Raw genomic sequence first — 16117 nt, forward strand, 5'->3', positions numbered from 1 at the left:
ATACAAATAGTCATTTATTTTTATTTTTATACAAAATTAATAGTTAAAAATTATTAGATAATTTGATATATTTAATTAAATTATTATTTAATAAATTTTAATTATTAGTTTCATATAAAAACAAGAGCACATGAATCTTGACTTAATAACTTTCATATTTTTTATATAGATAAACTTTAATAACTAATAAAAATAAATTACTTTTGTCCGATGATAAGATAATTGATCTAAACATTGCCTCAGAGTTTAATTAACTTTCATGTGTAAAGGCGGCCTACAATTTAAAAGTAGACCATCTTATTTTATTAAATTAAATGAATTGACGATATTGGCCTTTCATCCCCCACCAACCCCAATTGTTTTCTACGTAAAGAAATTTATATTGATTCATTTAAGAATTATAACAGATATTTTCCCACAATATAACCTTCCAAAAGCACAGTTGAAGAAAACGAAAATGTTTGGGAAATTCAAATTTTCAGCTTAAAACTATTCCAAAATTTTATATTTTTTACTTTATTTATATGATTTCAGTTCATTCCGAACATTTTAACAAGAAGTAATGAAGGTGTTTTATACTATGTATAGCGAGTCAATACATATCTTGTTATCATTATTATACGTGATGCAAAATTCTCATATATATAAATATATTAATAATTAATTATGAGCAATGCTAGGGCCAGCAACATTTGTGATTGGTAGCCATCAACTAGTCATCAATGATAATTTGATGGTGTAAAATTGGTGTGAGATATCATCCAATGGCTCACATTTTTTGCTGGTTACATGCTGGCCAAAATGTAATAAAATTGCTGGCCCCTAGACTTTTCCATTAATTATAATGTACGAATAATATTTTTAAATTCTCATACATGTCATCAAAGAATGAAGTAGCTAGTGATGAATATGGCACAGAAATTATTTGTAGAACCCAAAATAATAAGATTAGCAGATGCCACCAACCACCGTTACAAAATATATATGTACTCTTGTGCCCTGTAAATTGCAGAGTTACATGCACAATTAAATCCACAAAGCAAAGTTGCAGTCAATTTAAATTAAGACTTGGAACAAGCAGACATACACACACACACACACACAACCGAGTGAGTGACACAAAAGCATCCATGGCCATGGCATCTTCTTCTGCTTCATCTGCATGTACCAAACACATTTTCCCCTCCACCCTCACTTCCTCTTCGTCCTCCTCCACCACCTCTCTTCTCTCATTCCGCGACACCACCATCTCCATACCCAAGCTACTTTCCCACTCCAAGCACCACCAACGCTTCTACTTTGCGGTCAACAACGCCGTCAAAACCACCGTTGACACCACACTACCCTCCTCTGTATCCACCACCACCAACCCCAATGACTCTGTCGTGGCCGCAAAACCCACCATCCTGGTGTCCGAGAAGCTGGGAAGCGCGGGAATCGAGGTGCTCCGCGCATTCGGACACGTGGAATGCGCCTACGACCTCTCTCCGGAGGATCTGTGCAAGAAGATCTCAAGCTGCGACGCTCTCATCGTGAGGAGCGGCACCAAGGTGACGCGGCAAGTGTTGGAGGCCGCAAAGGGAAGGTTGAAGGTTGTTGGAAGAGCCGGCGTGGGCATTGACAACGTGGATCTGCAAGCTGCCACCGAGTTCGGTTGCCTGGTTGTGAATGCTCCGACTGCCAACACGATCGCCGCCGCGGAGCATGGCATCGCTCTCCTGGCCGGCATGGCCAGAAACGTTGCTCAGGCGGATGCCTCGATGAAAGCCGGAAAATGGGAAAGAAGCAAGTATGTGGGAGTGTCACTGGTGGGGAAGACATTGGCGGTGATGGGATTCGGAAAAGTTGGATCTGAGGTGGCAAGGCGGGCAAAGGGGTTGGGAATGAACGTGATTGCACACGACCCCTACGCTCCTGCAGACAGAGCCCGTGCTGTTGGTGTGGAACTTGTGTCCTTCGATCAGGCAATTTCCACCGCTGATTTCATCTCCCTTCACATGCCCCTCACTCCCGCCACCAACAAGATCTTCGACGACCACACCTTCTCTCGGATGAAGAAGGGCGTCCGTATCGTCAACGTCGCCAGAGGAGGTGTTATTGACGAGGACGCACTCGTTAAGGCCCTTGATGACGGAATTGTGGCTCAGGCAGCCCTTGATGTGTTCACGGAGGAGCCCCCGGCAAAAGACAGCAAGCTGGTTCAACACCGCAACGTGACTGTGACCCCTCATCTTGGAGCTAGCACTAAAGAGGCTCAGGAGGGTGTTGCTATTGAGATTGCGGAGGCTGTGGTTGGTGCCTTGAAGGGCGAGCTGTCGTCAACCGCTGTGAATGCTCCCATGGTACCCCCTGAGATAGTCTCAGAACTGGCTCCCTATGTGGTGCTAGCGGAGAAGCTGGGGAGGCTAGCCGTACAATTGGTTTCGGGGGGGAAAGGAATCCAGTCCGTGAAGGTGGTGTACACAACAGGCAGGGACCCTGATGACCTGGACACCAGGCTCCTCCGAGCCATGATCACTAAGGGAATCATCGAGCCAATCTCAGATGCCATTGTAAACCTTGTGAATGCCGATTTCACGGCCAAGCAGAAAGGGCTTCGCCTCAGCGAGGAGAGAGTGGTGGTGGACTCATCCCCTGATCTGCCCGTTCACTCCATCCAGGTGCAGGTGTCCAACGTGGAGTCCAAATTCGCCAGCGCTGTGCTGGATGGTGGCCAGATCAGCATCGAAGGGAAGGTCAAGTACGGTGTGCCGCACCTCACCACCGTTGGATCCTTTGCCGTCGATGTCAGCCTTGAAGGGAACCTCATCTTGTGCAGGCAGGTGGACCAGCCCGGGATGATCGGCCGCGTCGGCAACATATTGGGGGACGAGAATGTGAATGTCAGCTTCATGAGTGTGGGAAGGACTTCCAGGAGGAGGAAGGCCATCATGGCCATTGGTGTCGATGAGGAGCCTAACAAGGACACTCTTCACAAGATTGGTGCTGTTCCTGCTATTGAAGAGTTTGTCTTCCTCAACCTCTAGCAATGCAATTTCCTCAACTATTTTTCTTCGTTCACAAAATTATATTCGTCAATATAATGTATTGGATATGATTGAGAATAAAACTAGCACATACACCTAGCTAGTAGCTTGCAATTTTATCATGCTCTGCCTCTCTCCACAAGTGTTTTTTACTTGTCTTTATAGCTTTACATTTATGTCTTATGTTGATTATGGAGGCAGCAGCTTGTTGATACTCCAAGCATTGCTATAAATCTGTACACAAGTTTAACGTTCAACCATAAATGTTAGGTGAGATTCATAATATATTCGTACATGTCAGATTATGTATTAAATTTAGATTTGTGTGAAAATTTTTCATTATAAAATGGTTCATATTTTGATTTTTTGTGCTAATAATGTGCTTCCTTTGTCCATTCTCAAGTGTCATTTTTAGGGGTTAAGAGGTAATATACTATCTACCAATGTTTGTATCTACAATAAGGTCCAAATAAATAATGCCGAAACAGATTACACATACAATGTTTATACGCGGCGATGGGTTGTGATTGTGAAGTCCCTTCTCAGTTCCTAATCCTATCCTATGCAGAAAATTTAAAGCTATTATAAGTTATAACATAACAATCCAAGAAACATAATAGTACTAAGGTTCAGTCCTATCAATTCCTAATTACAAATTTCACGCAATAACGATTCTCGAAAATTTTCTATAGTAGCCTGTTATCCCAATAGTAATATAAACTGTATTCGAGCCAGTAGCAGACAAACTCTATAGATGCTCACGTAAACATAATCAGTACACAAAGATGTTGGATTTTGGGGAATGCGAATCGATGCAATGTTGCACATTTTCAACTTATCCCAAGTTAGTTATGTTCCATGTGTAAACAAAGCAGAAATATTCAATCAGCTGAGGAAATTGCTCAGTCACTAACTCACTCTGGACGGACCTAATTTCAAGATTCTACTCCATTTTTAATTTGAGTAGTGCACCAAAGAGGCTCTCGTAAAAAAAATACTAAAAATACATAGCATTTTACAATAGAAAGTGTATCTTCCTTTCGAATTTGATGCTAGTTATGATGATGTTGATAAAGCAACGTTGCACATTGTTGTTATTTGGTTGGATAAAAAATTCAACGTCAACTTTTAAGTAAGAGAATGGATAATCGCCTGTTTTAGACTTTTCTTTTCATATACTAAAAATGCATAATATCCCTCCTCCCTTTTGTTTCTCTTTCACATTGCAAAATATATACAAACTAAATTTGTTTGAGTTCTGAGAATATTTAAATATAAAAATATTTCATGAAAAATACATTTTATTTGCTTTAAAAAACACCTAGTCGGGAAAAGGGAAGTGCATAGAGTAGCAATTAAAGAGAGAGGCAAGGTGGTTTACTTCGTTTCTTGGTTTCTTTTTTCTTTGCTTAGAATTTGGTAGAATACATAATAACTAGATTAGATTAGGTTAGGGTTTCTCTCTCTCTCCTTTCTCTCTCTCTCTCTCTCTGAATCTCATCGTAGCCATGGCTGGCACCGGCATCCACCCCTATCACCAGCAATGGCCCCCCGCGGCTGCCGCTCCTCCCCCTCCGCCACCTCCTGCCGCCGCACCTGCTCCCCCTGCTCCTCCCCACCCCGCCGAAGAGGTAGCTCTCCTTTTCACCTTCTTACAACTTTCTTGCTTGAAAAATGGGAAAGTGATTTGTGCGTTGGGTTAGGTTCGAACGATATTCATCACAGGGCTTCCGGAGGACGTGAAGGAGAGGGAGCTACTGAATCTGATGCGGTGGCTTCCCGGATTCGAAGCGTCTCAGCTGAATTTCAAGGCCGAAAAGCCCATGGGCTTCGCACTCTTCTCCACCGCCCACCAAGCAATTGCCGCCAAGGACATCCTTCAGGACATGCTCTTCGATCCCGACACCAAGTCCGTCCTCCACACCGAGATGGCCAAGAAGAACCTCTTCGTCAAGAGAGGTCCTCTCTTTTTCTTTCACTTTCTAGCTGCATTTATGAAATGTGTTATCTTGACTGAAACTGATTGCTGCTACAAGCAAGAATCCTGAAATTTTAACTGTTTGATGTGTTGTTCTTGCTATGGTATGTGATGAAAATGAGTGGTGTGTGGAAATTTGTGAATGTGTTAGGACTGAGCAGGGACCAGGGCATTTTTACCTACTAGTGCTTGCTATGCTGCTACTGTTATTCTCTTTTTTCAGCCTACTTATCTTGATTTCTTTGTAAGGAATAGGGGCTGATGCGGGTGCGTTTGACCAGAGTAAGCGATTGCGGACAGCTGGGGATTATACGCACACTGGTTATACAAGTCCTTCCCCTTTCCATCCTCCACCACCACCCGTTTGGGGACCACATGGGTAAACACTATGTTTTTCCAAAAACGTTTTTTTATTTTTCTGTAAAATACTAAAAAGTCCAGAGTCAAAGCTGTAATAAGAAGATAGGGATTTTCTTTTGCATGCCTCTTCCTATAACTCACTAAATCCAGTATGGTTGGTCTTAGTTTGCAAGTCGTGACAGTTTATCTGTATTTCCTGATTAGGTACATGGCTCCACCGCCGCCTCCTCCATATGATCCATATGGAGGCTACCCCGTTGCGCCAGTGCCAATGCCTGCTCCTGCTCCAATAGCAGCGCCTAGCAGTTATGTTCCAGTTCAGGTAATAAATTGTGTGTTGCTTTCACCTGATTTCACCATATATGATTATGTCCTTACTCCTTATCTTGTGATACTAACAACGTAAGGGAAGATATTTGAAATATTCTGCAAACCATGCTCTTTAAATGCCTTCGCATGAAATTTCTTTACCTTGCTTTATTATTTGGTCCATAGATTTAAGATAGTGTCACAGAGGTTATTGTTTTGATTAGAACAATGCTGCGTTATACTACATGGATCAGATAGCTCTGCATTGTTCTATGGTAAACAATGCTTACAGACAAACCATTATAATTTAATTCTTATAAGCTCGCTAACGAAAACATGTTTTGTTCATATTCATTTTTTTAAAATGAAATTCTCATTTTTCAAAGGCTCACACATAAAGCTTTTGATGGTAAGCTATTCTATTTTGAACACAAGATAAATCTTGTCATGATCTTGTTTTATTGTATGCTTGCCAATAGACACGGTGTTTTTGGTGTTTATTTTGTCAGTTGCGTTGATCTTTCCCCTCAGTAATTAAGTTTCTTAATATCTCCTTTAATGTTGTCTATAGATGATTAATAAATGTATTGTGTCGGGCTTTTGTTCTTCTGTACAGAACACAAAAGATAACCCTCCTTGCAACACCCTGTTTATTGGGAACTTGGGAGAGAACATTAATGAGGAAGAAGTGAGGGGCCTTTTCAGTGCGTAAGTAGATCTTATCTGTTGGTACTGGCTAGTTTAAATGCTGCTTTCTATGCTCTCTCAAATACAGAAATGGTGTTTCAACATGAATTTGTGATGCAGACAACCTGGTTTTAAGCAAATGAAGATTTTAAGACAGGAGAGGCATACTGTTTGCTTCATTGAGTTTGAAGTCAGTAACCTTTTGATCTTCTTTGTAGCTTCTATAGTTGAATAAATATAAACTTATAATTGTTAGTTCACTATCTGTGTTATTTTCATTGAAATGATTTATCCTCGGCTTATATCCAATAACCGAAATGTTGCAGGATGTGAATAGTGCTACCAATGTACACCATAATTTGCAGGGAGCTGTTATCCCAAGTTCTGGTTCAGTTGGCATGCGAATACAATATCCTTTTTTATGTTCTCAAGGGGCTGAATTTTTTTTAATCTGTCAAGATATTTATTTCGGGCATGTTGAACTCTTCAAAATTGATCAAACATTTGGGGTTGGGAATTTCGGTATTGCTATAAAAATTGGTTAAAGTTGCTGCAATTTTTTCAATGTACCAGGCATGGCTTTATTTGGTCTGAAACCATGCATCAACGATGGTCCTCAACTATGGGTTCTTTTAATTTTTTTGTTCTCATGGAAGTTTCCTGTAATTATCTCTTAACATTAGAAAAATATGTCAGCATTTGCATCCGATTTGGTATAAATTACTTGGACCTTTTCATTCTGTGCTTTAGGTGTGGAGTTCTTTGTAGATTCCTTGACTTCTTAGAAGATATTCAAAGAATCCATTTGGAAAGAGAAAAGATGGCAATGTACCACTTGCTGTTCCTGGTGCCAACGGAACTCCACCAACAAATATGACTTATCAATAGCTTGAAGGGGATGTACTCTGTTCTTTATGATCCAAGACATGTTTCTACATGATAGGATGCATCTTGCAGCTGTTACATGCATCCATTGATTATCAAGTCATCACCATTAGCATCCCTGCTCATGTGAATGAATGCACTGTGGCATCATATACATACATTTGGCTGTTATACTCATCAGACATGCATCTCTTTACAGCATGTGTTGGTTCTATATTACTTTTCTAGTTGTTTAGATGACATTGTCATTTGTAGAGCTGATGCATGTGTCTTAATTTTGTTTGAACTGTGTGCTTTGCTGTCATATATATTCTATGTTCATTGATGCTAGGAATGCTTATCCAAAAAGCATGAAGCTAACAACTTTCCAATTATAGGATCATTTGTTGCTTATTTGACATCATATCTTACACTGATGCTTTAATTTCATGGCACAAATTCTCTAGGATACGGAGAAATAAGGTCACACCAATAGTCATGCTTCCCCCCCTTAAGCTATCACATTGTCATTACACCACATTTTTAGCCTCTTTAGTTTCATCTGAAACTGAATCCATCATGGCTAATCATGCTTCCTCTTCTGCCATCATTACTATTGTCATCAAACCTCATTCATGGCCTTTTTTAGCAACTGAATACGTCATCACTCCATTTGATCAGAGCATTGATATTGATGCTTTGAAATTCAAGCTATTGAGAGCTATTCAAGAAATTTGGGGAGTTATATGTTGTCTGATTTATACAGGACTTCAATAGGACAAGCTTTTATTTGATAATGGGAGGTTCGGTACTGCTGCTGCCATATTGTTGCAGGTAAATTTTTTGTTTTCTTGGGAAGACTACCATCTAGCTTCGAAATTCTTTTGATTATCAAGTGAAGCAGCCATTGAATTATAGGGAACCCAAGTTTCTCATTAAGCAATTGAATATATTGTCAAAATATAGTATGGTTCCAGATTTAAATTCCTGAGAACTAATAGGTTTAAGAATAAATCTAGAGGATAATTTACTGGTTGTTCTGACCCTACTTACTATGAACGAGCTTCAAGTTTTTGCATGGAAATGGAAAATTTCAAATCCATTTTAATGAGGGATCATACCAGAAGTGCTGATTAAGTTTTACCATTTAATTCCTACTCAGTGAGACACAGTTTACTTAACGAGTATCTTCATGATTCAACTAACAATTTAGGTTATTGGACATTTGCCACTGACAACGTTTCCAGTGCTTTTCAGAACAGAATGGACCTACCTGGTTTATATTTTCTGCAGTCATACTACAATATATTTGATGAGGTTGCTTAGGAAGTTGGTTTACAAATGACCTAATTCATATTTCATTTATTTCCGCGTAATCTGTCAACCTACTTTTCATGGGGATGAGGTATTCTCCACTAAGGATGTGATACATCACCTGCTGAAAATGATAGGAGTTACGATGTAAATTTGGAGTACTTTCCCCATATTATAGCACATTTAACTATTTATAATTGTGGTGAAGTCCACATTATTTTACATCTTAGACAAGGTATATCACTTAGCCATTTTTATGGGTTGCCCGATTGTTGAATTATGTGAATATCTTTTAATAATTGATTAAATTAACATGAAATGATGAAACATAACCATCGTCTTTGTTAGTTAACCTATTTGGAATGGATTAGTTGGGCAAGAAATTATTTAATGTATGTTATGGAGTGTAAAGTACTTGGCATTTTTATTCTTTTTGATAAACTAACTGTTTATGGTTACTGCGGTATATGTATGCACCTATATGCCTAGTTTTTCATTAATTCAATATGATATTAATGTAGCTATGACCTAATGTCAATAATAAATAAAATTACCCATATAAATGAAGCAGCAATAAAACAACCGTTGAATCTGAAAAGAAAAATGAAATGAAAAGATGAAGAAACTTCCTTGTAAGAGATTTTATAATTTGTATCTTAGTAACCAGAAAGAGAAATTGAGTTCCCGTGAGTATATTTTTCAAAGAAAACAAATGAAATGGTCAATGCAGGTCTACATACTGTGTCATCCAAGCAAATCGAACTTAGAAATTTGGAGAAAGCTTGCTTGAAAAGAATAATATATGAGAATAAGAAACAAATAATCAAATCAACATTTACAAATCAAAGGACAACCTGAATTTTTAGGAATACCTGACTATTAAAAACTTAAATCTACAGAAATGCAGGGTTACATCCCCATCTCCCACGAAATTAAGACATGAACGACGGGAAAACTTACTAAAAGAAAAAGGGAAAGCATCAGAAGAGCAAAGAGAAAAATCTTATGGGAGTACAGAAATATGGCAGAAATTCCTTAATGAAAAAAAGGAGTGTGTGTCGTAATATACAAGGGACAAGGATGAATGAAACTATTCATTACGAGCTACTATGGGATCTGACAGATGAAATGGATTGAGCCGAGACTGAAGCGGTTGGACTGTTAAGATCTCTCTCACCGTTTATTTCTTTTGGTTTTCCACTTAGCCTCTCCATAGCATCTTGACATATTTCGTTAAACCATTCGTCTTCAGGCAATTCGCTGCCAACAAAGGAGATATGTATGAATCGAAAATAAGAAGCAGAGCCAATGCCTTAAACGGCACAACTATCAATGGGAGGGAAAATAGAAAACAAAACATTCAAATGACCCGTAGGAGTAGCCTACCTATATGGATCCATCCCTGTTGCCGAAAATGCTGCCATTGCTTTGGTTATAATCTCATTGACAGTTCGTTGCAGATTCCTTGACAAATACCGACCTTGGGAGGCAAAACATACCACAAACTTCATATCCAAATAGAACTGCACAAAGCACCCAAAATGTAATATTATTCGATGTCAATAAACCATTACATCATATTGCAAGCATACACTTCCAAGGATTCTAAGAACAACAATGTCAGAAATAAATGCACAGCTCAATGTACATTCTTTACGACAACAAAATAGCTTTGAAACAGAAGCAGCATATAATCAGCAGTAATGAATCGTGCTCATTCTGTTGCAGCTAATTTTCAGCCATTGAATTTGGTTAGTTTTGATATATTCCATAGTTGCTATTGGCTTACTGTAGTTTAGTTCAATGAAAGAATATGGTAGTCAAAAATATTTTTCTCATGATAGCAATGGTTTAGAACAGAAGGCAAGAACTTTATCATTAGGTGATACAACTATACAAGAATTGCCATAAAAAACTCAACCGACCATATTTTTATATAAAGCATCAATTCCTGTCCAGTTTGCAATATGTATTTTTAATGATTAGTTAATCACTTCATCAATGAATATTCATCCACAAAATAAGCAACCAATCCTGATTCCATACCTGTTGGAGACCAAGAGGACCCAAAGGCCTTGGCCCATCTTCAATATCATCCCAAAAGCTTTGGTCTTCTGAAAGCCACAAAATAACAGTTTCTGTAAGTCTCATCAAGAGCAATGTCGCGAATCTTTCCCTCCCTACAAACATATCTGCTGCGAAATTGGACATTCTGTTCAGTTTTATGAAAAGTTCCTGGACAATAACAAAAGAGCCTGATCAGATCTTCAATCATATATGCAGAAGTTAAAAAGTTTGTAAAGAATATCATTCATAGAAAAAGATAAAAGAAATCTAGTAACAAATAAATATGTCATAACAGTTTCAAAGAATAATAGCTCTTTCAAATCCAATGTCCAACTCATAGGTATAGAAGATGGCTGTCTATGAGATTCGAAAGTAAGAACTAGTGAGTAATCAGTTTGAAAATCAAAATAAAAATCAAGTTGAAGTTAGCAATTTAGCATCTATGGAAATGAATTGGGAAAGATTTTAAATTACATGAGCCATTCGGATAAAAAAATGATCATAACCACCTAAGAAAACGGAAGAAGCTTAGATACTAAACAATTTCAAGCAGGATACAGCCATGAGGCCACTGAATCAGAATCTAAGACATTACAAATACATCTCATGCAGAACAAAGCCAACAAAGAAAAGCAACATTCCACTCTAAGAACCATATGAGGCAGAAAACTTTTCAAAATATAATCTCATGAAGGTAGTATCAGATTCAAATATTGTATTTTCAAAATACCTGAAAAATCAAAGATGGAAGCCATTCAATTTCATCTGCATTTCCATCCATATTTATATACATATTGGCTGTGAGATGACTATCACCATCCTCTGCAAAAATGAGGTCCAAAGCATGTTGACGACAGAATGTATCTTTTAATCTGTCAACGGAACTAACAAGTCGTCTCCTCCATTCTCTTTGTTCAGGATGACGATTTTGCCTGTCAGAGATTCTTCTCCTATTATCATCCTTGTAAGCAGACTGATTTATGGGAGATAGTTTCATGGCTGCACGCGGAAGTAGTTCATCTGCTAGTAATGAAGCATTAGCAAGCAACGCAATCTGCTGGGCTTCAGTCTCAGCAATTCGAACAAGTTTGTTTCCAGATTCTTCAAAGCTTACTTCTTCCTCCATTGATATAGGTAATGCTTTTATGAGCATGCTGATATAAGAGTTAAACACTTGAAACAACCCTTCCAAAGCTTGACCTCCCAACTGCATACTAAGCAGTGGTCCTACATCCTCAAAGAAGTCCTGTATAAGCATAAACATCCAGCATGAAGTGATTGATACACAAGAAAACATGCAGGGAGTTCTTTCAAAAAAGGAAAAGAAAGAGAAACAAGGAGAGAAGAGAACATAAAGAGAGTTAAAATGAATTAAAATATGCCGGGGATGTGTGTATTCCAGTAAAAAGACAATTATTTACTCGATCTCGTCAAAGAGAAGGTTCAGCATGCCGTTGAGACAGAACTGAGAGAATCATGAAAAGATTCAATTTTCAAGAAAAGATTCAGATTGAGAATCATATAAACAAATATCTGCGTTTAGCTTAGAACATCAATTTACACAGTTCCAACCAATGCTACATCCTTATTTTGAATTAACATTCATTCCATGTAAAAAACATTACCTAGTCAAAGCTAGATTCTCACCTGGACCATCAAATTGAAGCGATGAGCACTACTTGTAAGTTTATGTTGAAATGTTGTTATATTATTCATTGATATGCTTGAAGGTCTTCCAGTCTGACGATTAGATGGAGGGTTTGTGAGTACCCAATCATCAGCGGCTGCCAAAGCAGCAGTGCTCTCCTGAATTCGTTTCAGATTAGCATCTAATGCTTGTTCCACACTAGGCCTAAAAAGTTTCAAAAGCACAGGACAAAGAGCCAGGCCACGTGCCTCCAACAATGAGCAATGACCCAATGCTATTTGAACACACTCCGCAGCAGCTCTTAAACCACCAGCAGCTGCTGACGAAGCTAATGCATGCCTTTTCACCAGAAGAGCAAATGCCTCTGTTTGCTTCGTAGCCCACATCACAAGTTCAGAAGTATAAGCCGGCTCCTCACCAAAAATGGCCAATGAATCACTTGCAGCTTGTGCTATTGCAGAAAATACCAGTTGTGCAAGAGCAGCAGTATATGCTCCTCCATATGAGGTGCTTGATGGGCGAAGACTTTGCATGTTATACTGATATCGTTGCAGATGGGCATTAAGCAACAAGCTGTGAGCATTGGGACCATCTCCAAGCCTTTTAAGGGCTGAAATTGATGCACGAAGTTCAGCCCCACGAGTGGAAGGCTGACAAGCAGCTTCAGCAAGCTGATCAGCTAATTTCTGCCTACGTTTGTTAATGGAATTCTGTAGAGACAAAAGTAAAGATGGACTGAGAGATTTCATCTTTTTTGCCTCAGAATATATACGATCTCCTTCATCAAGGGCAGCCAAAGCTTCATCAACACGCTTTTCAGCCAATAGAACATCCAAAAGATCAGGAAACTCAACTAGCCATTTGTCCAGGTCTGATGTCTCCCTATCTTCAGAATTTGATAAAGCATTTTCAGAAAAACCATTAGAATTGGAGATAGACAATGAGTCAATGTTAACTCCCTCAGCTAAACCATGTATCAAGGCAGCTTGTGTAGACAGCAGGTTTCTGATAGATGAAAGCTCCCCCTCTAAATCTGATATCTCCTTAGATGTTCTGTAATGTATTACACATTGCAAAAATTTAAACAAGACCAGTGATAAATCAGTTAAATAACACGAAAATGTTTTCTTCCTTCCTTTTTAATATCACGACCTAATTTTATTTATATAAAAAAATGATTTTATTACAGCTCTATTTTAATTTTTTTTAATATTTGTGTATTTGGTTGAATGTTTATGAATTATAACTAACCGTATGAAGGCTGCATAGTTAGCATAGACACTTCGACGCATCTCCTCGGCAGAAGCTCTTTTCAAATCCACTAGATATGTGCATAATTGTTTTATTTCCTGAATAACAAAGATGACATTATCATAATTGATTAGGAAAATTAAATGAAAGAACATACAAACTCTCTAAGATGTTGGAAACAAGTTACAGCCAATAAGGCAACAAATGGTTACACTGCAATATCACTAAATGGAAGCAAAAAAGAGCCCAACAAACTGAGTGATCATCACTGGGGGCACTACTTCTGTTCTTCGACAAATTTAATATGCTATGATCCAACAAAACTATTTTGCAACTACAAGAGACCTATATAGACCCTCAATAGTGTAAAGAAGACACATCTCTGATTGAATAAACCATAATAAAGGTAGGAAAACTGATATAACGTCTCCCTTTTCGTTCATTATAAGGACTTAATAACCAATAGAAAACAATTGACACTTTTGTGTTTGGTCTAGACAACCACTATCTAGAGTTTATTCGACTATAACTAATTTGACTTTATCCGTGTTGATTTATGTTAAAATTCACGAATTTAAACTCGATCTCTTACATTCTTGCTTAAGAGAAAGTGAGGAACAAGTGTCAAACAAGATTGGCTAACTGTGAGTCCCATATCAGCTGGTGCCTAACTGCCTAGACGTTATTAGTGCCATCTTGTCTTAGGCTCATAGCTGCCAAACTTTCAGGATGAGCTCTCATATAGATTTAAAAAACCGCAATCTAAAAATGGGGTTGCCAAAATCGTGGGGAAAAAATTTAGAAAAATGAGATGCTAGACTTTGTGTCTAACCAGTTGAAATATTGCTACAAGTATTATCACATAATGCGATAGTAGTGACATGAGACCAACACCTCGAGCCAGGAAAGATGAATTATTTGCAAAGTTTCCAGGGCACTTCATCCTATTTGTTTTAAACTTTTTCCAAAAGTATATAAGAAATAGGATAATTGAATATATTTATTTATAACATGAATTAGTGTAAGGAGAAGTTGGCGGATAGTTTACTCCCTTGTCCAAGAAACCGAATGAAACCGAGGCAAGGGATTTCAGGAAAAATAAAAATAAATTATTCATTAGCATTATGGAAGAAATCAACTGTCCCTCCATTTGGGGAGAAAATGGAGAGTTGGCTACAAGCATGCTAACATTATTGTTTGCCACCTTTATCCTAACAAATACTGAAGCCTATATAAGAACACGTGTGCTGCTTCTATTAACACTATCAATAAATCTAGTTTTCTTTCATTTCTTCAAATGTTTTTGGCATTCAAACGATGAAAGAATCATATTGTTACCATTTAACTACCTCCTAGTTTGATAAATTCCGATCACGGCTCGGAAAATTGAATTACATCTTCCCACATTTACTCCTACATCATCATCCCAGCAATTCGTCCCCAGTACCAAAAATCGCAAAGGCGTTATAACAAATGGTCAAAATTACAGCTATAATCGGTCAACCACAGGTACAACTAGAATCTGAGTGCCGAATTGGCAAAACACAATCCCAACTAAGATAAAATCTACTACAGCTTCCAAAGCCAAGACTAAATAGCATCGAAACGAATCATAGAAATTCTAATTTCCGATTTACCGATAACAAAAAATGATAAAAAAGCGAAGAAAATTGAAGCACGATAATGAAAGTTTACCTTGTCGCTGAGGGAACACTTAGACTGGACATAGCCCTCTGCATCGAACTTGTCAGACTTGAAAGGATGGAGACCTTCCTCGAGCTTAGGTCCGTTCTCCTTGACAGTGGCGTTGATGCTTCTTGACCGTGACGTCTTGCCCGTCGCCATAAGCAGCGAGCTCGGAGACACGAGATCAGCAAAATTAGGGTTCAGAAATTGGCAGAACAAAAAAACTATTAGATCCACGCGCAAATCTTAGAGACAGTGATTGTTACGGGGGCAGAATGCAGCATGCAAGCTCAAGTGTGAGCGCGTGAGTTGCGTGAAGAACAGTAGAGATAGAAAAGAAGAAGAAGAAGAAGAAGAAGAAAAGATCCCAAGGAAAGCGGTGTTGCTTGGAGAGAGAAAGTGAATGCAGAGCCAGCCAGCAACGCCAACAATACTACGCCTCCTTCCTTCTCTCTCTCTCCAATCTTAACTGTTTTTTTTTTTACTTCTACTACTTTTCTTTTCTTTTTTTTAATAAAAATATTATATTATTTTTTCCTCCAACTAATTCAACTATGAACTTGCTTGTAGGAGCAGTTTTTCTCATATTTGTTTTACCTGTAAATGATGCATCCTTTGCAACGAGAGTTGGTGGGAAACAAATGTTTTGGTAAATGAGATATTGGATAACAAATCATGCAAAATTTTAACGTGGTGGTAAATAATATGGTCCATATTGTATAGTGGCTGGTTTCTTGCCTAAAATGTAGAGATGGGTATTTAGAAATGTCAAAATAATTGACATGAGATTTTCATTCATGTCTTATAGATTTACCATTGATCTGAGATATCTTGAAGTTTAATACGAAGAAAAAGAACAATGGATTTGCACTTTTTCTGTTTCATTTCTTTGCGTTTTGCCTAGCTGGATTTGACCATATAGACTTC

The 16117-nt window shown here is 38.2% G+C and overlaps 3 protein-coding genes across 5 annotated transcripts; 2 read left to right on the top strand and 1 right to left on the bottom strand.

Annotated features, from left to right (window-relative positions):
• Positions 1-453: 453 nt before the first annotated feature.
• LOC112740807 (D-3-phosphoglycerate dehydrogenase 2, chloroplastic) lies at positions 454-3311 on the top strand. Its single transcript, XM_025789439.3, has one exon. It carries the CDS (start codon positions 876-878, stop codon positions 3024-3026), a length of 2151 nt encoding a protein of 716 aa, XP_025645224.2. The 5' UTR covers positions 454-875; the 3' UTR covers positions 3027-3311.
• Positions 3312-4235: 924 nt separating this feature from the next.
• On the top strand, positions 4236-8760 carry LOC112740809 (uncharacterized). 3 transcript variants are annotated; one of them, XM_072215363.1, is made up of 9 exons: positions 4236-4657; positions 4730-4985; positions 5260-5383; positions 5569-5686; positions 6290-6381; positions 6481-6550; positions 6687-6769; positions 7149-8058; positions 8438-8760. In XM_072215363.1, the coding sequence occupies exons 1-8, from the start codon at positions 4535-4537 to the stop codon at positions 7246-7248; spliced, it is 966 nt and encodes a 321-aa protein (XP_072071464.1). In that variant the 5' UTR covers positions 4236-4534; the 3' UTR covers positions 7249-8058; positions 8438-8760. The 3 variants fall into 3 exon arrangements, with proteins under 3 accessions (XP_072071464.1, XP_072071465.1, XP_072071463.1); XM_072215364.1 differs by having other exon boundaries at positions 8482-8760; XM_072215362.1 differs by lacking the exons at positions 7149-8058; positions 8438-8760 and having other exon boundaries at positions 6687-7041.
• Positions 8761-9320: 560 nt separating this feature from the next.
• On the bottom strand, positions 9321-16073 carry LOC112740808 (exocyst complex component EXO84B). Its single transcript, XM_025789440.3, has 7 exons — positions 15200-16073; positions 13505-13602; positions 12253-13306; positions 11336-11851; positions 10585-10773; positions 9925-10061; positions 9321-9798 (listed from the first exon to the last, which is right to left on the bottom strand). Exons 1-7 carry the CDS (start codon positions 15347-15349, stop codon positions 9636-9638), a joined length of 2307 nt encoding a protein of 768 aa, XP_025645225.1. The 5' UTR covers positions 15350-16073; the 3' UTR covers positions 9321-9635.
• Positions 16074-16117: the final 44 nt, after the last annotated feature.

The sequence above is a fragment of the Arachis hypogaea genome, chromosome 14, assembly GCF_003086295.3.
Source record: "Arachis hypogaea cultivar Tifrunner chromosome 14, arahy.Tifrunner.gnm2.J5K5, whole genome shotgun sequence".
Taxonomy (NCBI): Eukaryota; Viridiplantae; Streptophyta; class Magnoliopsida; order Fabales; family Fabaceae; genus Arachis; species Arachis hypogaea.

What these genes read in the sequence shown, in the direction of transcription:
- LOC112740809 (XM_072215362.1), top strand. Translation starts at nt 4,535, where the DNA reads ATGGCTGGCACCGGCATCCACCCCTATCACCAGCAATGGCCCCCCGCG. An exon ending in CTCCCCACCCCGCCGAAGAG is followed by an intron (nt 4,658 to 4,729) that starts GTAGCTCTCCTT and finishes GCGTTGGGTTAG; the next exon opens with GTTCGAACGATATTCATCAC. An exon ending in GTGAGGGGCCTTTTCAGTGC is followed by an intron (nt 6,382 to 6,480) that starts GTAAGTAGATCT and finishes TTTGTGATGCAG; the next exon opens with ACAACCTGGTTTTAAGCAAA.
- LOC112740807 (XM_025789439.3), top strand. Translation starts at nt 876, where the DNA reads ATGTCATCAAAGAATGAAGTAGCTAGTGATGAATATGGCACAGAAATT.
- LOC112740808 (XM_025789440.3), bottom strand. Translation starts at nt 15,349, where the DNA reads ATGGCGACGGGCAAGACGTCACGGTCAAGAAGCATCAACGCCACTGTC. An exon ending in GCTTCAATTTGATGGTCCAG is followed by an intron (nt 11,852 to 12,252) that starts GTGAGAATCTAG and finishes ATGCTTATACAG; the next exon opens with GACTTCTTTGAGGATGTAGG. An exon ending in ACAGGGATGGATCCATATAG is followed by an intron (nt 9,799 to 9,924) that starts GTAGGCTACTCC and finishes CTTTGTTGGCAG; the next exon opens with CGAATTGCCTGAAGACGAAT.